Consider the following 21,465-nt stretch of genomic DNA (forward strand, 5'->3'; position numbering starts at 1 on the left):
CCTCAGCCTCTTTTGTTATCTACAGGGTTGGGGTGAATGAGGGTTTCTGCCACTTCCTTGAACTTCAGGTTCGTTTCTGGCACTAACAAGGACACCCCTAGAACCAAAGGGCAGACTTCTAGGAGCACTGGACAGCATGGTATAGTGGGAATTTGGAGTCGCAATGACTTTGCTGTGTGATCTTAAACAAGTTATCTAATCTCTCTGAACCAGATAAAGTCTTTTGAATGCAAGTAATTGAGGGAACTCCTAGAACTGATAGAAAAAGGAGGACCAAGCTCAGAACCAGAAGGGTGGAATCCAGGGCAGCTCAGGAGGTCTAGGAAGCAGGAGCTGCTGGATGGTCTCTTTCTGGGGCTCTGTTGCCAGAATGGATCAGGTCCAAGTCTCTGCCTTCTCTGGCTCACTTCCCTCTGCAGCCAAAGTCCTAGGAGAAGCGTCTGGTCCAGTGTAAGTCACATGCCCACCTCTTGGCTAGAGGAAGGCAGGGAGCCTTGGCTGACAGACCTACCAGAGCTACTATGAGGAACAAAGGGATTCCTCCAGAAGAAGCTGGGATGCTGTCACCAAAGGAAAGGCGAGAACAATCAATGAATGTCCATTACACTTTTGTGCCTCAGGTTTTTCCTCTATAAAATGGGAGTTATAATATCTATCTTGCAAGACTGTTATGAGAATGAGTTAATGTAATGTAGGTCATATGACTGGCAGGTACAGGGGAAGGTGATTGATAGAAGATAGATGATGTTATTAATGTCAATACCTACAGCAAGAAAGTGGTGCTGGGAAAAAAAAAAAAAAAGACCCTGGATTTGGAATTAGAAGACCTAGGTTTGAGTCTGGCTCTGTCACTTTCAAGCTTTGAGGCCTTAAGCAAATCACTTAACTCTCTCTGACACTTAGTTTTTCCTTCTACAAAATGGGGATAATAACAATACTGATCTCATAGGTGTTGTGAGGTTGAAACTTGTGGAAGCACATACGGGATTCATAATTTCCAGCATCTACAAGTCTTCACACGGCTCCTTTGTGCCTGCGGCTAGACTTTTGTACAGACCCACCTCGTTTTATTGCACTTTACTGACTGCATTTTGTAAACATTGTGTTTTTTACAAATTGAAGGTTTGTGGCAACCCTGTGTTGTCAGATAATAGTTAGCATTTTTTAGTAATAAAGTATTAAATAAGGACTGTACATTGTTTCTTTAGACACAGTGCTATTGCACACTTAATAGACTACTGTATGGTGTAAACATAACTTTTATATGCATTGGGAAACCCAAAAATTCGTGTGACTTGCTTTATTGTGATATTTGCTTTATTGCAGTGGTCTTGAACCAAACCTGCAATATCTCTGAGGTCTGCCAGTGCTGAATTCCACTGGCAGGGGTTGGGGGTTAGGAGTTGAGAATGAATGGGGGAGGACCTTGTTTGCCTTGTTTACTGCTCTATCCCCTGGGCCTAGAATATTCTACACATAGGTACTCCTATGTTAAATGAATAGATGAAAGACAACCTTGACATTCAAGGAAGGCCTTAAGGAAGGCCTTAACTCCAAGGCCATCAGAGTGACTCTGATGGAAATTGCAAGGTCCTGTGACAGATGAGGATGGAGAACTATTTGTCCTTTAAATACTTCTCAAATCACATGAAGTCTGCTCAGCTCTGCAAAATAGGATCAACTTTAAGCATTGACATCGCAGGCAATGACTATGAATCAAGATTTAGAGGAAACAGATGCCTGAAGATGATCATGGTCCAAATTCCTTAGACTGCCACCTGAAGCTCTTCACCCCCTGGCTCTTGCCACATTTTTTTCCTGCAACTTGCTCCATCCTGCTCTGATCTCTAGCCATCTCAGTGACATGCGGTTCCTGACTGCTTTACTCCACCCCCAACCCTTCAACGCCGCTGAGTCTATTTGGCTAACTCCTGGGCTTTTAGCTTTCAGCTTAAATGCCACTCCCTCCAGGAAGTCTTCCTTGATCCACAGTTGTAAGACTGGACTAACTGCCCCTCCTCACGCTCCCACAACACCCCGTACTCACCCTCATGGTGGTTCTCACCACTCTGTATTGTAACCTCCTGTTTATTTTTCATTCTTGATATGCTTAGACTTGAGCTCCATGAGGGCGAGTCTTGGTCCTTCTTATGTCCTTGGTGCCTAACTCAGGGCCTGGCCCCTAGTAGAAACTCAGTGAATATTTGTTGAGGAAAAGAGTAAATGAATATGATGTTAAAATCAGGATTTGTAGGAATTCCCTGGTTGTCCAGGGGTTAGGACTCTGAGCTTCCACTGCAGGGGGCAGGGGTTTGATCCCTCGTCGGGGAACTAAGATCCCGCATGCTGTGCGGCAGCCAAAAAAAAAAAAAAAATCAGGATTTGTGAAAGAGTCTGGAAGTGCGGTAGCTTAAGTGTTTCAGAGGTCATTGTCTCTGTAAGATGCTCCCCTCCATGATGTTTTCCTTAAGCCATTTTTCATAATTGTCAGATGATAATTATAGAAAAAATAATTATAGGCTGCCTTTAGCTCCATGCTGCCAGGATTCTCCTGGTTCTCAGCCCTCTCTTTAACATGGCTATCAACCTACTCTGTAATTCCCACCACACCCTCTCCTCTCTCTCTGATTGACTGCACTTACCCTTTTGTTCATATATAATAGAAGTATTTAACTTTTTAATTTAATGTGTGCATTTAATATATACCGTAAACAGCTGACTCAGTCAGGTAGCCAGTTCCTAGAGGGCAGGTGTATCATGCCTTTGTGCAGAGCTTCTCGCATTGCTGTGAGAAAGTGGGTGTGTCCCAGAGGAGATAATGCTTGCAGTTGCTTTGTGCTCAGTAGGACCATAAACACAAGCTGCAACCAATAGAAAAGTCTGAGAGTATTTCATTCCCTACCCAAAATCTACCTCACTGCATTATTCAGCTGGCTTTCTCCCTGGAACACAGCCATCCCAGGGCCATGCTAGACCACAACGCACTGGTGGACTTTCAACCAAGGGGTTGGAACTGTTAAGACTGAGGGACCTCTTGGATGTGATTTGGGAAGGGATTCAAAGGATGGCCAAGTGAGAGATCTTCCAGACTTTTTTCTGTGTCACAAAGATAGTAGCATGTAGAAACACCTTTTGCTTTCCTAACTCAATCACGACTGATACACCATCTGTAAGCGCCTTCCTTATTGGTTGACATGTTTATTCTCTGTCTCCCCCACCCCCCGGCAGGATGTAAGCTCCAGGGGGGCAGGGACTTTGCTTTATTTACCACTTCATCCTGTACACTCAGAACAGTGCCTGGCACATACCAGGCACTCAGTAAATGTTTCTTGAATGAGTGAGTGAGCTCAGGTAGTAGAACAGTAGGAGACTCCCAGAATCCAGGGAACAGGTGGGAGCTGCTGTGGGGGAAGTGATGACTGTATGGGCACAAAGATGAGAATGAGGGCTGAAGTTTATTGGTACTAGGGAAGTAGCCATTGCAATGACAAAGTGACAGTGAGCTGCTCAGCCAGTCTTCTTCTTTTCTGGACATCTGGGGATCAGTAAATCATGGCCAAGTCCAACAATTCTGGACTGCGTGGCCAATCTCACAATTCTGGGCGGGACACCATGGAATTCCTGGGCCCTTAACAGAGTCCTGGGGAGCTGTGCAAATGGCCCAGGGGACTATCCATTGCCAGCATTTCTCTGCTGCTCACGTCGGAGCCCAGAGAAGCCTCTGTTTGGGTGGGGAATGGCACAGCTTGCGTTTGAACCTGCTCTTTCCCTGAAGCTTAACATCTACGTGTCCACCTCATTGTCCCAGAATTTATAACCCAAAGTCTACATAGACGTTCCTGTAACCCTTGATGTCTTTAAACTTGTTGCTGCTCAGATTTGCTTGGATCTGCCTTTGGCCACTCTTGAAGGGGACAGTCTCCAGAGTGAGGCTGGCTCTGTGATGGGGTTTGAGGACTCCAATGCTGCAGCAGAGAAAGGAGAATGTCAGAAAACCATAGGATTATGATAACCCCACAGTCCCTTTCCACGCAGCAACCAGGCCTCCCCTTTCCCTGTGTCCAGAAAGGACAGTGCTACCCCCAGGATAAGATGGGAGGGAGGGCGGAGCACTCACAGCACTCTCTGCCGTCTCCTAAAGAGACCACTTCCTTCCACAGTCAGTACACAATCTTCAACCTGCTCCGAGAGAGGGTTTGAAAATATCACCTGTATGAAGAGTGGCCGGTTCACAATGGCTGCTCCTAAAGCCTGAACAGGGAAATCCAGAGAGGAGGGAGCAGAGAATTAGTCTCATCCCCCGGTTCACCAGGCATTTATGGAGGGCACTGTTCCCTAGATCTGTTCCTGAAGAGCTGGATTTCCGTGGCCTGTGTTTTTCCAACTATGGACAACTTAATGGGTTGTCATTAACATTTAAAAAAAATGAAATAGAAGAGAATATCAGTGTACATCACAAAAGATGTTGTTACATGAAACTTTTACTTCACTTATACATGTATGGATGTTTGTGTAAAATATTTCTACTCAGCCCAGCATATGGAAAGGTCTGATGAGTTGGGAGTCTCCAGTAATATTTCCTCTGCTCCAAGGATTTCATCCAAGTGTGAAATAAGCAAGAGCTCCCAAAGGATTCTCATGCATAATTTGAGTGGATAGAATATTTTTTGGCAATTTTTGCTGGTTTCTTCTTTTTGCAATCTGACTCCATCCCTTCCTACCCTCTTATCTTAACTGGCTTGATTTCTTTTTTTTTTTTTTTGCAGTACATGGGCCTCTCACTGTTGTGGCCTCTCCCGTTGCGGAGCACAGACTCCGGACGCGCAGGCTTAGTGGCCATGGCTCACGGGCCCAGCCGCTCCACGGCATGTGGGATCTTCCCGGACCGGGGCACGAACCCACGTCCCCTGCATCGGCAGGTAGACTCTCAACCACTGCGCCACCAGGGAAGCCCAGACTGGCTTGATTTCTTTTCACACCAGTGCGTGAGTCAAGAGCAAAGGATCATTTGGGGCATAGAGAGAAGGAAGTAGCCTCAGGAAACTTGAAGGCACCTTTGGAAACCCTCCCTAAAACAGACTCCAGTGGCTGGGCTTGCCAGACACACCCCACCAGGGGGCACCCCAGGCTCACTCAGCAGGGTCCAGGGGGCTACTTGGCACTGGGGAGACAGCACTGGCAGGAAGGGCCCTGTGAAGTCTCCCCACCAGAATGTCAGAGAAGGAGGGGTCCTTGGAGGCCATCTGGTCTAATCCCATCATTGACAGTTCAAGATGCAGAAGCCCAGGGGCTTGTCCAAGGATGCACAGCCAGGAAATGGCAAGTCAAACCTAAGCTGACCTTTGTTCGCGCAGTGCTTTTCCCCCTCTCAGGACCCTCCCATTTGAGCCCGTGTTTCCTCATGTTGACCCTGGGGAAGGCCTCTCATGGTGTAAGAGGATGGAGACCGAGTGTGTTCAGATAAACCTCCCGCTCCTGGTGGGAGGTTCCTGGAGGCCACAGAAGAGGCAGGGGACAGGAGGGGCTGCTCTCCTGAGCAAGCTCTCAGGGGGCTCCCCCACCGCCCCCGGCCCAAGCTGGACCCAAGGAGCCCTCAGGTCACACGCAGCGCTCTTGCCTACATTAATCATGATGCCGGGGACAGGCTAAGGTGATGATCTTGTTCACCACGGTCTTCTCGGGACTGCTCTTCTCTTCACCCAGGGCACTGATGCGGATCAGCTTGTCTGTGGACAGGTACTGGCCATACTGGGAATAGGGGATTTTGCAGGGATAGGTCTTTGCTAGGGAGAGAACACAGGATGAGGTGAGACTCGCTGGGGAAATCAGCTGGGCCTGGGTGGATCTGGGGACCCTTCTACAGAGAGGAGGGGGCCAACCTGTACTGATCCCCAGTAAAGTAGGTACTCGGTTTTCAGATGGAGGGGCTGAGAGGTGAAATGGCTTGTTTAGGGTCATTCTGCTGGTAAATGGGTGCACTGAGGCTGTAACCAAGGTCTGGATGACTTCAAAGCTCAGGCTTTCCCCACTAACCCAGGCTATATTCCTTGAAGTAGTAAAGAAAGGATTGGAGGAGAAGAAGGAGGAGGACAAAGGAAAGAAACAGAAGGAGGAGAGGAGAAGGGAGGGAGAGGGAAGGAAGGAAGGGAAGGAGGAAGACTCTGTGCTGGAGGGGACACTAGGAAGACCAGTGTCACAGGGGTCTGCCCCCAAACCCTTGTTGGCTGGCTTGACCCCACTGGCATTTCCATAAGCCACTGTGTTCACAGACTGTCCCCATGCCCATACCCAGAGCCCATACCTTCTTCAGGAGAGAGTGTGATGAAGGCTGTGTCCTGCCAGAATGGGGGCAGGGGGCTGCCATCATGCAGCAGAGACTGGGCACTCAGGTTCACTTTGAGGTCCTTGAACTGGGGCGCCATGTTGAGGGCCAGCAGGACAAACCTTATGTCCCGGCCCATGTCGGGTGGGTCGAGCAGCTGGAATTTCAGGGAGACCTGGACAACATCACTGGGCCGAAGGGAAGGCGTAGCAAGGCTCCTAGGACTGTCCCTTGGCAGCATGGACCTGGAAGTTTGTTTGGAGGGAGCCTTGGGACCTTCCAGGCTTCAGCTTCTGAAGAGCCTTCAGAATCACCTGCTTCTCCTGGAGGGAACCTGGGAGGACAGAGCACAGAACCAGCTGTGGGCCAGGCTGACCCAGAGGGTAAACCTTGGCTGAACACCCTCCGTGAAGGCTCCACCAGGGTGTTAAAACCTTCATTTCCAATAACAAAGGCTCCTTACTAGTCATCAAGTCTTTCCAGGAGTCACACTCTGCTGAGCTCTTACACCTTTCATCTTCATATCAACTGTGAGAGAGATGTATTACTATTATTATTATCATTCCATATACAGATGAGGAAAATGGGGCTCAGAGAGGTCATGTCACTTGCCCAAGTCACACAGCTTGCACAGGGCAGAGTCAAGTGGAAACCAAATTCATCTGACGTGAAAATCTGTGCTCACGACCACTGGACTCTATCCCGTGTTCCCCAAGGGAAAGATGAAGGCTCACAATGCAGAGGAATAAACCTTAAAGACAACAGGACATGGTGTGATTTTCTGCTCCAGGACCAAATTATGGGTCAGTTGAAGACTAATTCCTGGAAATTGAGAAACTGAGAAGCTACGGTAAAAAAAAAAAAAAAGGAAATTAAGGAAGCCGAGTTTCCAGAGTACCCAGGCTTCAGTCCTGGGCAGGCGCTGTGGCCAGGATGTGCGGCAGGCGCTGTGGCCAGGATGTGCAGGAACACTCATCCGTGCTTCCCTAATAATCCCAGCAGCTGCCTTCACTGAGCACTTACTGGTCCCCTCAGTGCAACCCCACAATCTCCCCAGGCTGAGGCCACTCTTCTCCCCTCGCTCTGGGGTCATTCTAAGCCTGGATCCAGGCAGAAGAGGATCTTGCAACATTGGCTTCAGTAAGAGTGAGCCCAGAGAGGTGTGAATCAGACTTAGCTCATCTGTGGGCTGCTCGACCCCCAGATTCTGCCAGTCCAGTGGGAGGAGACAGAATGCTATCTGACTGAACAGGACACTCAGGCCCACTGGAAAATAGCTCCAACCACCCCCTGGCCCCCCGGCCCAAGTTCACAGCAGAACCCTGTGGACCTCTGTAGCACATGCTGTCAGTGCCCCACTCACATCTCCTTGGCACTTGCTGTGTCAGTGCCCACGTGCCCTAATTTCAAATTCTAGCACCTGCGGCTCTTTGTGGCTTTCTCTGCCACCAGAGCTGACTCCGCCCATGCGTGGAGCAGGCCAGGAGTGCTAGGGAAGTTACGCCCCCTAAGGAGCAGCCCTCAACCCCTGACTGAAAGGAGTTGGTGGATGAAGAGCCTAGGCCCCTTGCCTCGTGGGTGGGATGAATCTGCGGTGTTGTTCTACACTTTACACTAAATCTCTGATAGGGTTGCCAGATCTAGCAAATAAAAATACAGGGCAGTTTCATTTGGATTTCAGATTAACAACAACTAATTTGGGCCACGGTTAGACAACAGCATTCTTCGTCCTGCATTTTCCCAGGTCACCCCACTGGCAGGGCCCCCAGCAGGACTGAGTCCCAGCAGCTCACGGTGCTAACCCCGCCTGACAAGGTGCTCTGCATTGGCTTTCTCCCCTTCCCTGCCTCCCTCTCCTTCCTTCCAGTAGGTTCTTTTTTTTTTTTACATCTTTATTGGAGTATAATTGCTTTACAATGGTGTGTTAGTTTCTGCTTTATAACAAAGTGAATCAGTTATACATATATATGTGTTCCCATGTTTCTTCCCGCTTGTGTCTCCCTCCCTTCCACCCTCCCTATCCCACCCCTCCAGGCGGTCACAAACCACCAAGCTTGTCTCCCTGTGCTATGCATCTGCTTCCCACTAGCTATGTACCTTACGTTTGGTAGTGTATATATGTCCATGCCTCTCTCTCACTTTGTCACAGCTTACCTTTCCCCCTCCCCATATCCTCAAGTCCATTCTCTAGTAGGTCTGTGTCTTTATTCCTGTCTTACCCCTAGGTTCTTCATGACATTTTTTTTTTCTTAAATTCCATATATATGTGTTAGCATACGGCATTTGTCTTTCTCTTTCCGACTTACTTCACTCTGTATGACAGACTCTAGGTCTATGCACCTCATTACAAATAGCTCAATTTCGTTTCTTTTTATGGCTGAGTAATATTCCATTGTATATATGTGCCACATCTTCTTTATCCATTCATCCGATGATGGACACTTAGGTTGCTTCCATGTCCTGGCTATTGTACATAGAGCTGCAGTGAACATTGTGGTACATGACTCTTTTTGAATTATGGTTTTCTCAGGGTATATGCCCAGTAGTGGGATTGCTGGGTCATATGGTAGTTCTATTTGTAGTTTTTTAAGGAACCTCCATACTGTTCTCCATAGTGGCTGTACCAATTCACATTCCCACCAGCAGTGCAAGAGTGTTCCCTTTTCTCCACACCCTCTCCAGCATTTATTGTTTCTAGATTTTTTGATGATGGCCATTCTGACTGGTGTGAGATGATATCTCATTGTAGTTTTGATTTGCATTTCTCTAATGATTAGTGATGTTGAGCATTCTTTCATGTGTTTGTTGGCAGTCTGTATATCTTCTTTGGAGAAATGTCTGTTTAGGGCTTCTGCCCATTTTTGGATTGGGTTGTTTGTTTTTTTGATATTGAGCTGCATGAGCTGCTTATAAATTTTGGAGATTAATCCTTTGTCAGTTGCTTCATTTGCAAATATCTTCTCCCATTCTGAGGGTTGTCTTTTGGTCTTGTTTATGGTTTCCTTTGCTGTGCAAAAGCTTTAAATTTCATTAGGTCCCATTTGTTTATTTTTGTTTTTATTTCCATTTCTCTAGGAGGTGGGTCAAAAAGGATCTTGCTGTGATTTATGTCATAGAGTGTTCTGCCTATGTTTTCCTCTAAGAGTTTGATGGTCTCTGGCCTTACATTTAGGTCTTTAATCCATTTTGAGCTTATTTTTGTGTATGGTGTTAGGGAGTGATCTAATCTCTTACTTTTACATGTACCTGTCCAGTAGTTCTTGAATCTCCTCAGTGATAAACCACTTGTCCTCAGGATCCCCCACCAAAATAGCCACAGAGAGAACGGGGGTGGAGGAGATGATCGCCAGTACCCTTGGATGTGTTCAGTGCTTGTCTCTCAGGCTCAGACTCTGGAGCTCCCCTGTGTTGGCCCCAAAGGCCGACACAGACAAACCACAGACACCCACTTGCTGGCGCTCCCAGGAACCTCAGGTACCCCTGCCCCCACCCTGTGTAGTCATGAATCACTCCTGCTCGGGTCCTGCCCCTCACCCTGCTTCTGGCCCTCTTGGACTGCATATTTTTGCTTGGCTCCCTGGTGGTTGAAACTGGTGGTTTATCTCAGTTTCCAGGAATCAGTCCAGCTGACTGATGTAGATGCCCCTTGCTCTTGCTGGCTTGGGTCAGAAGACCCTGCTAGGGCTCCCATCTCTCAGAATCATCCTCATAGGGTGGACGTAGGAGTGAACATTTGGCCTTACATGGGCCTCGGTGCTGGCTGTGGTCTGGCCTGTCCTCCAAACACCCAATGGAACATGAATCAAACAATAAGCTAAATGAAATTAATAAAATTAATAGGAGAGAGTTTACTCAGTCCCCTGCCACCTTCAGTGGGAGGCTGATTTTTCGGGAAGGCAGGCGCAAGGAATTCATACACTGTTGATGGGATGCCTGTCAGTGGCCCTGCAATCAATGTGACCATCTTGTGGAGGGTGCTCAGTGGCCTGTGGGGAGTGGGGTGGTGGTGGGCGAGGAAGTGAGGCAGTGGGGACACCCCAACTGGGACCTTAAAACTGAAGGGATGGGCTTCCCTGGTGGCGCAGTGGTTGGGAGTCCGCCTGCCGATGCAGGGGACACGGGTTCATGCCCCAGTCCGGGAAGATCCCACATGCCGCGGAGTGGCTGGGCCCATGAGCCATGGCCGCTAAGCCTGCATGTCTGGAGCCTGTGCTCCGCAATGGGAGAGGCCACAACAGTGAGAGGCCTGCGTACCGCAAAAAAACAAAAAACAAAAAACAAAAAACTGTAGGGCTGAGGAGACAGTGGGCCTGGGTCCTGCCCATCCACACCCCAGAGGGCTGCCCCAGCTGGCAGAGAGGTTCTCTGGGGTAGTGGGGAAGGTGCCTACAGGGATTGGTCGTACCTTCTCCGTACTTGCAGTTTTCCGTGACGTCATCCCGCTCATCACTCTGGATCCTCTTGGTGCTGATAAAATTGCCAACAGAATTGGTGTCCAGGTGAAGTTTCTGCTCCTTCCCTCCAAAGACCAGCCAGGCCATGCAGTCAGCATTTACCATGGAGAAGGCGAAGGCTGTGTCCTATTTCAGATCCACCTCTCCTTCTTTGATGGCTCTGATGGAGGCAGGGCCATAGCAGTAGAGGCCTAAAGGGGAACAGGGGTGCCTCAGTGGGCTGTGGCTGCAGGGCCGGGTGGAGTCGGGTCTGTTTCTGTGGGAGTGGGCTCTGCCTGTCCTCCCAAGAGCCTCACTGTTGCTCGTCTCCTGAGGTGTGGCGTCCAGCACCTGCCAGCCTCCGTATCCGGGAGGGAGGTCATTCCGGGCCATCCAGCACTCATTCTAGACGTGGAAATTCCTGAGGGAGAAGCCAGAGGAGTGGGTGTCAGATGAAGCTGAGGGAGAGTTTAGGATGCTCAAGTTCTTTCTGGAGCAAGGCAGGGGGCGATGTGTGATGGACGGCTAGATAGAAAGACAGGGCACCACAGGCCTGCACCCCTCCGTGGGTGACAGGTGACCGCTCTTCCTCCTGTGAGCCTCAACTTGCCTGGAAAAGAGCTTTCCTCTCTTTGTAAATAAGAGTGAAGGTTTCCAGAGGCAACGGAAGTTAAAAACCCTTCACTCTCTCTCAAAGAGACCCTTGAAGCCCTTTCCTGTATGTGCTGCTGACTCACAGAAGCAGTCACAGAGGCAGAGGTTTTTTTGTGTCCAGAGGTGAGACTTCAGGCCCTCCTGTGGTCAGAGCCACAGGCTGAGTATTAAATGAAGGAGGTGACAAAGGGGAAAACTCCCCCAGGGCAGAGAGCTCTTGTGATGTGACAATTCTAGACTCAGAAAATCATCGTATTTGTGTTCAGCTGCCTCCCAGCCTTCGGGCTGGGGCTAGCAAGCCCTGGGGCTGGTGAAAATGGGGGTGAGGCATGAGAGGGCAGCAGGCTCATAGGTACAGTCCTGGCCTGCTTCCTGCTGGTAGGGTTTGCCCTAGAAAGAGAAGGTGTCTCTCGCCAGACACTGTCCTTCTTCTTACTCTCCAAAGTCCTGCCTGTGTTGTCATAATACTCATCTACGATCAGGTTTCCGTCTGTGTCGTGGCCAGAGTCAAAGTTGGTGATTACTTGGGTGGGGATCCGCAGGCACCTCATCACTGTAGAAAGGACAGAAAAATCTCCTGTGGGCTGTGGATTCCTGGACTTAGCTCCCTTAGGCTCAGGGAAATCATGCACTTGGCAGGCAGGAGCTGTCTGGGGCACTGGGTTGGCGACACTTCCAACTTCCCTCCCCACCTTCCTGAGCTCCTCTCCCTGGGGCTCCACACAAAGGTTAGGCAGCTGGTTGCTCAGACAAGCACTGCCAGGGCCAATAGAGGGTCTAGCAAGTGTTGGTTTCCCCTGCCCCAGCCAGCAGGGTGGGAGAGGCATGCCTCCTTTGGCAAGACTCAGCAGCTTGACTTGCCTTGACAAGCATCCTTGATGATCCTTGCCTGAATTAATTATTATACTGGTGGTACCAAAATGATTATATTCTAACACTATCATTTCTTCTACCTGTATTAGCTGGCATTCTTCTATAAAGAAAAGCATTTCAATCCCCCTCTCCCATTTTTTGGTATTGTTATGGGTTCACATATTTTTTTTTTTCACTTCAGCAGAGGTTATTTTTAGACATTTGCTTGGTTTCTAATTTTTCCCCTGTTGTAAATAATACTGTGATGGACATCTCCGTAGATCAATTCTACTTTTCCCCCTTTGGGACAGATTCCAAGAGGTAAAATGACTGAGTCAAAAAATACAGATATTTCTAAGGGTTCTTCACAAATACTACTCTCATTTTAAAATGTTTATAATTTTTAGTTTAGATACTTATTTATATTAAGCATTTATTTGCTTATAGATTTTAGTTTAGGCTCCTTATATTTTGGCACAAAGCCCTTCCAGGCTGGGGTGGGGACACATCCCTGGATGCAGAGAAGCCCAAAGGGGGAGCATGCACTTCCTTGGAACGGCAGGTCTGCACAGATCTGCAAGGAATGGAGGGCAGGGAGTGAGCAGAGCTGACAGTGAATTGTAGGTGGAGGTGACACAGGACCGCCTCGGAGGGGAGGGTGAAGGTGGGAAAAGCTGCCACTGAAGGAGCATGAGACAGGAGTGAGCCGAGAGCATGCAAGTGACTCAGGAGCATTGCATGGGCACATTTATGTTAAGATTACAGTCAGGAGGGTGTATAACACTTACGGTAATAAGAGCACATGCCAAGGAGGGGTGGGCAGGGAGATCAAGGAGCAAGCCTCCATTCTTCACCATGATTGATGAATTCATGAAGTGCCAGTGGTGTTGTCAACTCCTGCCAGACATGGCGGGATGGGCACTTTTCCACCTGAGCACAGGTCATTGGTCTCATGGCACTCTGAGTTCTCTACTAGACATGGTACATGGTGTGTAATGATTTGTTTATGAGTCTGTCTTCCTGAGGGCAGGGATTGTGTGATAGTCAGCTTTATCGTTATGCAACCATTAACAATACAAGGCAGGTCTGTATTGCAGAAACGTAGTGCATCTTTGCTGGATGGGTGAATGAATGTCTTGAATCTTTTGTCGATTCTGGTGATTTCCGACTTCAGCACAGCACCTTTGTGATGTGAGCCCTCTGATGTGAAGTGGTTCCTGCTTTGTTGCTCTTCCCCTTTGTGATGTGAGCGCTCTGGTGTGAGTTGGTTCCTGCTGGGTTCCCCATACCCTTTGTGATGTGGGCCCTGTGGTGTGAAGTGGTTCCTGCTTTGTTGCTCATCCCCTTTGTGATATCGGCCTTGTGGTGTGAGGTGCTTCCTGCTTGGTTCCTCATACCCTTCGTGTTGTGGGCCCTCTGGTGTGTGGTGGTTCCTTCTGGATTCACATCCCGTTTGTTATGTTGGCCCTCTGGTTTAAGGTGGTTCCTGCTGTGTTCCCATCCCCTTTACGGTGTGGGCCCTCTGGTTTGAGTGTGTTCATGTTGGGTTCCTCACCTTTTTGTGTTGTGGGCCCTCTTCTGTGAGGTGTTTGCTGCTGGGTTCTTCATACACTTTGTGATGTGGGCCACCACCAGGCAAATCCCTGTATTACTTTTATAATAAAAAGATACGTAATCAAAGCAAATAACTAGGGACATCCCTTGTGGTCCAGTGGCTAAGACTCCACGCTCCCAATGCAGGGGGCCGGATTTGATCCGTGGTCAGGGAACTAGATCCCACATGCCGCAACTTAGAGTTCACATGCTGCAACTAAAGATCCTGTGTGCTCCAACTAAGACCCTGTGCAGCCAAATAAATAAATAAATATATATATATATATATTTTCAAAAGCAAATAACCAAAGAGCAAATAGTAATGGGGAGGGAGACGCACTGCTGCTCATCAGCTGTGCTTCTGGATGAGATGTTCCGGGCACAAGTTTTCCTCAGTGTGACAGAACTGACCCTAGGGACTGTCGCCTGGTGTTGTGAGGATTAAGTAAGCGTGGCAGCTGGGCCCCCGCTGGAAACACAGTTAACAAACAAAAAACCAGCCGCCATCATGGCCGTTGTCACTGTTGTCCCTTCATCTTCACCCTCTTACTTAGTGGAATTCCTGAGTGTGTGCCTTCAGCTGTCCTTGCCCCTTAAATCCTGTTGTCCTAATCAGACGTGATCAGCAAAGAACACCTTCCAACTTTCTATGGCTGCTCCCCTAGCTCCCAGGAAGTTGTGGGGTCATGTCTCACAGCTTCCTGGTGCCGTTTAGTCCCCACTTGTCAGCAGTTCTGGGTGAAGCTTGCATGAAGGGCACCCTCCCATCTGGTCCTCCTCCCCTCTCCCTAGGAGCCCAGGGCCCGGATGGGCCATGAACAGGGCTGAGACTCACCTGTCCATAGTTCCAGGGGCAGGGACAGATTCAGTTCTTGTTCCTTTGATAGGAAGCCGTAATCATTCATGACATACTCCTGCCTCTGGGGTTCACCGTCCAAGTAGACAGCGTCTCCTGGGAATCAAAGTGGGAGGACACAAAGCAGAAAAGCCATGCCACCCTTCCTGTTCCATTCCCACCCCCAGAAGGCCCAGGGCCATGGAAACTGAGCTCTGGGGAGAGAACCCGGTGACTCCAAGAAGGGCATGAGTGAGGCGTCTTGGGGAGGCCCATCCCCTACCCCCCATCAACACCAGCAACAGGCTCAATAGGAACATGGGGTAGAAGTAAAAGTTACCTTTGGTGGAATTTCTTGGTTTACAGAGTACATTTACCTCCTAGCCCCATCTCAAGGTTGAGGAAACAGGCTCAGAGTGATAAGTAACTTGCCCAAACCACACATATGTAGAGTGAAATTTGAACACAGAGCCCATGTGAGTCCATGTTCCCTTCCCTTTCTGCTACACTCAACTAGTCCTGGTTGGAAATGAGAAAACTGGAACCTAGGGGTTGGCATTGACCTCAGCATTCCTTCTGTAGGAATTTATTCTAAGCAAAGTATTTAGAAAGTGCACAAAGATTTAGATACTTAAGCTGCTCATCTGAGTGCTGTTTATAACACTGAAAAGTTGGAAACAACCTAAAGGCCCTGTTCTTAGGGACTAGTTAAATGATCATCTCCATCACAGAATTCTGTACACTATTAATATATGGGTGCAAAATTGTATATTTAGACAGAAATCTACGTTTGATATATTAAGCTTGAATAGGTTACATAATGTGTAGGTCACGAATTGACTTTTGTTATAAACATATGTGTATGAACAGAGGATTTTGAACCCTATTCTGAAAGATGGTAGCAGTATTTTTTTTCTTTTTGCCTATTGGTGTTCTCTAGATTTTCTGGAATGAACATGTCTCTTTTATGATATAAAAAGAATTTTCTCTTTAAAGTTAAGAATGAACAAACAAAAGGCCATGGGGGCAGATGTCCTCATTGCAGTGTCCTGGAACTGTCTGGAAGCCCTGCCTGAGCCTCAGGTGATGGTACCCTCCCCCCTTCCTCAGAGGCAGCCTCAGACACAGTCTGAGGGGGGGCGTCGCTGGTGGAGAAGGACTCCTGGCTGACATGCATTTTATCAGGTTTTGGACCAGTGTGGTGAGAGCTGCAGGTTCATGGTTGAGAGCACACACATCCCTCTCCATAGTGGGGAGCAGCAGTGGCCTGAGACAGGGTGTGTGGGGCTCCCCAGCCAATATCTTGGCCGTGGTGATGGGGGAGCCACTGATCCTGATTTCAGCCCCTACCAATCCCTAGCCCCTATAGGTTCTCCCTGGGACCTGGGTGGGGCACAAGACTGAAAAGAGAAGGCCGCACAGGCATCACTCTCCTCCCCACAGCTCAGGGGGGCCCTCAGTACAAGTCTGAAACCCCTAGTCTTGGAGGCCGGGAGATATGCGTGTGTGTGTGTGTGTGTGTGTGTGTGTGTGTGTAAGAGAGACACAGAGACTGGGAGAACAGAGAGACAGACAGCTGTCCTCCTTGATTCAGTGGCAGTGCCTCTTCACCGGGCTGATAGGTAAGAGTTCTGAGCCGTTCAGCGACAGGGCAGTGAGAGGTGGTGAGAGATGTTGAGGGTTCTGGGTTCTGGCACGACCCAGCAGGCCCCCTGGGGATAAGGTTGGGGGAGAGGGAGAGGGAGGAAGGGAAGCGGGGGCGTCCTTTTTTTTTTTTTACATCTTTATTGGAGTATAATTGCTTTACAATGGTGTGTTAGTTTCTGCTTTATAACAAAGTGAATCAGTTATACATATACATATGTTCCCATATCTCTTCCCTCTTGCGTCTCCCTCCCTCCCACCCTCCCTATCCCAGCCCTCCAGGCGGTCACAAAGCACCCAGCTGATCTCCCTGTGCTATGCAGCTGCTTCCCCTTAGCTATCTACCTTATGTTTGGTAGTGTATATATGTCCATGCCTCTCTCTCGCTTTGTCACAGCTTACCCTTCCCCCTCCCCATATCCTCAAGTCCATTCTCTAGTAGGTCTGTGTCTATATTCCTGTCTTACCCCTAGGTTCTTTATAACATTTTTTTTCTTAAATTCCATATATATGTGTTAGCATACGGTATTTGTCTTTCTCTTTCTGACTTACTTCACTCTGTATGACAGACTCTAGGTCTATCCACCTCATTACAAATAGCTCAATTTTGTTTCTTTTTATGGCTGAGTAATATTCCATCTCACACCAGTCAGAACGGCCATCATCAAAAAATCTAGAAACAATAAATGCTGGAGAGGGTGTGGAGAAAAGGGAACACTCTTGCACTGCTGGTGGGAATGTGAATTGGTACAGCCACTATGGAGAACAGTATGGAGGTTCCTTAAAAAACTACAAATAGAACTACCATATGACCCAGCAATCCCACTACTGGGCATATACCCTGAGAAAACCGTAATTCAAAAAGTGTCATGTACCAAAATGTTCATTGCAGCTCTATTTACAATAGCCTGGAGATGGAAACAACCTAAGTGTCCATCATCGGATGAATGGATAAAGAAGATGTGGCACATATATACAATGGAATATTACTCAGCATCCTTTAAGTCAGAAGTAAGGCTTGGTTGAGTCTGGCCTCTGCCCCCAAAGCCCACCAGACCCACTCCCTACTCTCATCCCTCCCTGCCCTTCTTCCTGCTCTCCTCTCCTGGCTCGCCCTTCCTTCTGCCCACACTGTGTCTGCATGCCTGTGGAACTACCCCTGCCCCCAGGCAGATTTAGAGGATGGGAATTATCAGACATGTGGTGCTGGGACACTCTCCGTAGCTTTGTCTATCTAAGACAAACACTAGAAACAGCCAAAATGCCCATAAGTAGGGGACTAATGAGAAACATTTGGTACATCCAAACAGTGGAGTGATCGTAGCTATTAAAAAGAATGTACTGATAGGGGCTTCCCTGGTGGTGCAGTGGTTGGGAGTCCACCTGCCGATGCAGGGGACACGGGTTCGTGCCCCGGTCCGGGAGGATCCCGCATGCCACGGAGCGGCTGGGCCCGTGAGCCATGGCCGCTGGGCCTGCGCGTCCGGAGCCTGTGCTCCGCAACGGGAGAGGCCACAACAGTGAGAGGCCCGCGTACCGCAAAAAAAAAAAAAAAAAAAATGTACTGATAGGAAAATATGTCCAGACTTGGGGATTGATTGGGTTCGGTGTGATTGGAAGAGGGGGATAGGAGGGGGAGGGTTCTAGAGACAGGCCGAGAAGAGGAAGCAGGAGTTGGGAGGAGGGGACCTTAGGGTCAAGTCTAACCAGCTGGAGGGAGGCCCCTAAGTGGAAAAGGACATCTCGGCCTAGCAAGGGAACTGGGCAGGATGGTATGACTAAGAAGGAATGAGTAAAATGGAGTCCTTCGATATGACATGGGAGTGGACCGGTCTGGAGTGGGAAGGATGGTTTGCCATCAATACCCATGACCGAGATCTGGGAAGGAGAAACTGGCCCGGAATAAGTAGGCAGGACCGAATAGGTAGCCCCGTGTCCACCAGAAATGAGATGGACTTACCCGCTACCTGTAGCGTTACCCTGGACTCGGCGAGGGTGATGGGGGTCTTCGAGTCCGGGCGCCGTTAGTCGTCAGCCAATCCCAGCAGTTCGAATGGTAATGCTGTTGGGTCGGCCTGCCCCCCGCGTGGAGACGCTGAGGGAGGGCCAGTCGTAGGGCAGTCACTCTTCCAGTGGCCCGTTAGCCCGCAGCTGGGCCAGGGCTTAGAAGGAGGTTGGGGATTGGGACACTGGCGAGCCCAGTGGCCTTCTTTTCCGCATTTGAAGCAGGCCCCCGGCGGGGTTGCCTTTTGCGGACCCCGTGGATGCTGTGATCCATGGGAGATGGCCGTCCTTAGGGCGGCTACAAGAGCTTGGGTTTGGAGGGCCACCTTCTGGTGCATCCGAGCCTGTCGGCTGGATTCTGCCAAATCCTCACGGCCATTGTAGACTTTAAAGGCCATCTTTACCAGATCTCGAATAGGGGTTTTGAGGGCCGTCTTCTGCCCGTTTTAATTTCTTTCGGAAATCAGTCCGGGGCTGATTGGGTGATAAAATGGGTGGCTAGCACCTCTGCCCCTGCCGGGGTGTCGGGATCCAGCCGTGTGTATAGAGTTAAAGCCTCTGTAAGGCGATTGAGAAAGATAGCTGGATTTTCGTTAGGTTCTTGGGTTACCTCTTTTCGTTTCTCAAAATTGACTACCTTATGAGCGGCAGCCTGCATGCCAGCCAGGAGGCATTGGATCATGAGGTCGCGCTTACGACGGCCATCTTGGCCATCCTGATAAGTCCAGTCTGGATCGGTGCCAGGTACGGCAGTCGCTCCGACAGGCATGGAGTTGTCGGTAAGGTGAACCTGATCTGCATGGTTTCGGGCAGCAGTTTGAATTCTTTCCGTCTCGTCAGGGGTCAGAGTAGAAGATAGGATCACAAAGATATCGTGCCAGGTTAGATCGTAAGCTTGAGAGAGGTAGCGAAATTTTTTGATGTAGTGGGAAGAGTCGGCAGAAAAGGAGCCTAATCGCTTTTCTATTTGAGAGAGATCTTGGAGGGAAAAGGGAACATGAACTCTAATCCTTCGCTCCTGCTACCTCCCTCAGAGGGCAGAGGAGATTTGGATCTTGGGAGTCGTGAGAGCGTGTATGTGCACTAATTGGCGAAGCAAGGGGCGTGGGAGGAGAAACCGTTGAGGGAGGCGGGGGAGCGGTTGGATGGGCCGGAGCGGGTTCGGGAGGAGGAGGCACCGCTTCAGGGTAGGGTGGAGGTTGGAGAGGAGTTCTGGAGGGGGGAGAGGCGAGAGATTCGGGTGGGTCGGCTAGTGGAGAGGGGTCATCGTCAAAGGAAATTAGGGGCTTGGATGTAGGATATGTAGAAGGAAGGGCGGGAGCGTAAATACCAGAAGGCCTGAACATAGGGTACCTCGGACCATTTGCCCGTCCTGCGGCAGTAATTATCTAGATCAGGGAGGATGTTAAAATCGAAAGTACCTTCAGGATTGTCTAGAGGATATTGTGGCCAGGCCACAGTGGAATAGAAAAGCCATCGGCAACGGAGATCTTGGCTAGGAGACACCCCAGGGGCGTCTTAGGATCTGGTTTCGATTGTGAGGTTCCCATGACCCCCAGTCTGTCCCTGAGTGAATGGAAAGGGAGAGAGGCATCCCTGGTCTCAGTCTCCAATTCATGGCAGGTCGGAGGGCGGTCAGGCGATTGGGACGTCTCCACAGTTGCCCGAGGCCCGGAGAGAGGACGGAGGAGTCCCTGACGCGGCTGACCGCGAAACAGAGGAGAGCTTCAAGTGATCTTTATTAGGGAGCGCTCCCGGGCGAGGTTCACTGGTCCGAGAGAAAGGGGCCAGAGAAGTCGCACCCGGGCGAGGGTTGGGCAAGATTTTATAGGGGAAGAAGGGAAAGGGGTGTGGTGAATCTGGGAGGGCGCAGGGTATTCCTTATTTGGTGGTCTTTTCGGGTATCCGGGGGGACCGTTAGTCCCGCCCCTCGAAAGGCGGGAAGGCTGGGCCGGGTGCAAAGTCCCCAGGTCAGTTCCTGGAACTGGGTGGTCCGGAGAGTTTCGGTCTGATGCAACCTGTGAACCTTATTGTGTTCCCCTGCCTCGGGCCAGTTGGCCTTACACTCCCCAATCCCCTGCCTCCAGCCCCTGGTAACCAACATTTTACTCTCGGTTTCTACAAGTTCAGCTTTTTTAGATTCCATGTATAAGCGGTATCAAACAGTATTTGTCTTTCTCTATCTGAATCACCTCTTACTTAGCATAATGCCCTCAAGGTCCATCCATACTGTAGCAAATGGCAGGATTTCCTTCTTTCTCACGGCTGCCTAATGTTCCATTGTATACACCACATCTTATTTATCCATTCGTCTGTTGACAGACACGGGTTGTTTCCACATCTTGGCTAGTGTCACAGAGGTGCAGATATCTCTTCGAGATAGTGATTTTATTTCCTTTGGTTATATGCCCAACAGTTGAATTACTGGATCATATGGTAGTTCTATTTTTAATTTTTTGAGGAGCCTCCATGCTGTTTTCCCCTGTGGCTGCACCAATTTACACTCCCACCGACAGTGCACACGGTTTCCCTTTCCTCCACACCCTCACCAAAACTCGTTATCTCTTGTCTTTTTGATGATAGCCATGTAATGATAACTTTCAAAAACACAGTGAAAGGGGGGAAAAGACCAGAAAGATAAGTGTCAAATGTTAGCAGAGATTTCTTCTGGGATGGGGAAGCTATCGGTGATTTTTCTTTTGTTTCTTTTCACTTTTCTGTACTTTCCAAATTATCTAAGAAGAGCACAAATGATCTAGAGAATCACAGGAAGAAAATACAAAAGAGTGGCTCCCTGTTCTTAAAATAACAAAAACACACACAATGAAGGAAGAGAGGCTGAGGAGGTCAGGTTGAGGAGAGGGAGTTGGTGAGGGAGCAAGAAGGGGAGATGGGGTCAGGGAAAGTGGGGGCCTGTTTTGGGGGGCAGCCCGCTATCCCTGTGAGTGGGCCCTGCCCCACTGTCCCCAGGCTCTCAGGCCAGCAGCAGCTTCTGGCCGGTCCCCGCAGGCCACAGTGTCCTCCCAGCATGTCTGGGCCGCCCTCCCCAGACCTCCCTCCAGCCTCTGCTTGCGGGCTCACTAAGACAATTTAAATGGAGAGACCTGGGATCTAGGATTCCAGAGAGG

General features: G+C 49.4%; 1 protein-coding gene across 1 annotated transcript; it reads right to left on the reverse strand.

Annotated features, from left to right (window-relative positions):
- Positions 1 to 3,811: 3,811 nt before the first annotated feature.
- On the reverse strand, positions 3,812 to 18,202 carry TGM5 (transglutaminase 5; the record flags this gene model as incomplete). The annotated part of the gene is given in 13 exon segments (XM_082649395.1): positions 3,812 to 3,965; positions 4,118 to 4,251; positions 5,622 to 5,642; positions 5,644 to 5,783; positions 6,302 to 6,566; positions 6,568 to 6,656; positions 10,728 to 10,902; positions 10,906 to 10,967; positions 11,073 to 11,160; positions 11,164 to 11,176; positions 11,824 to 11,962; positions 14,690 to 14,806; positions 18,199 to 18,202. Coding segments are annotated over 13 exon segments (1,401 nt in total).
- Between the last annotated feature and the right edge of the window lie 3,263 nt (positions 18,203 to 21,465).

The sequence above is a fragment of the Grampus griseus genome (genome assembly GCF_964374135.1).
Source record: "Grampus griseus genome assembly, chromosome: 2".
NCBI lineage: Eukaryota > Metazoa > Chordata > Mammalia > Artiodactyla > Delphinidae > Grampus > Grampus griseus.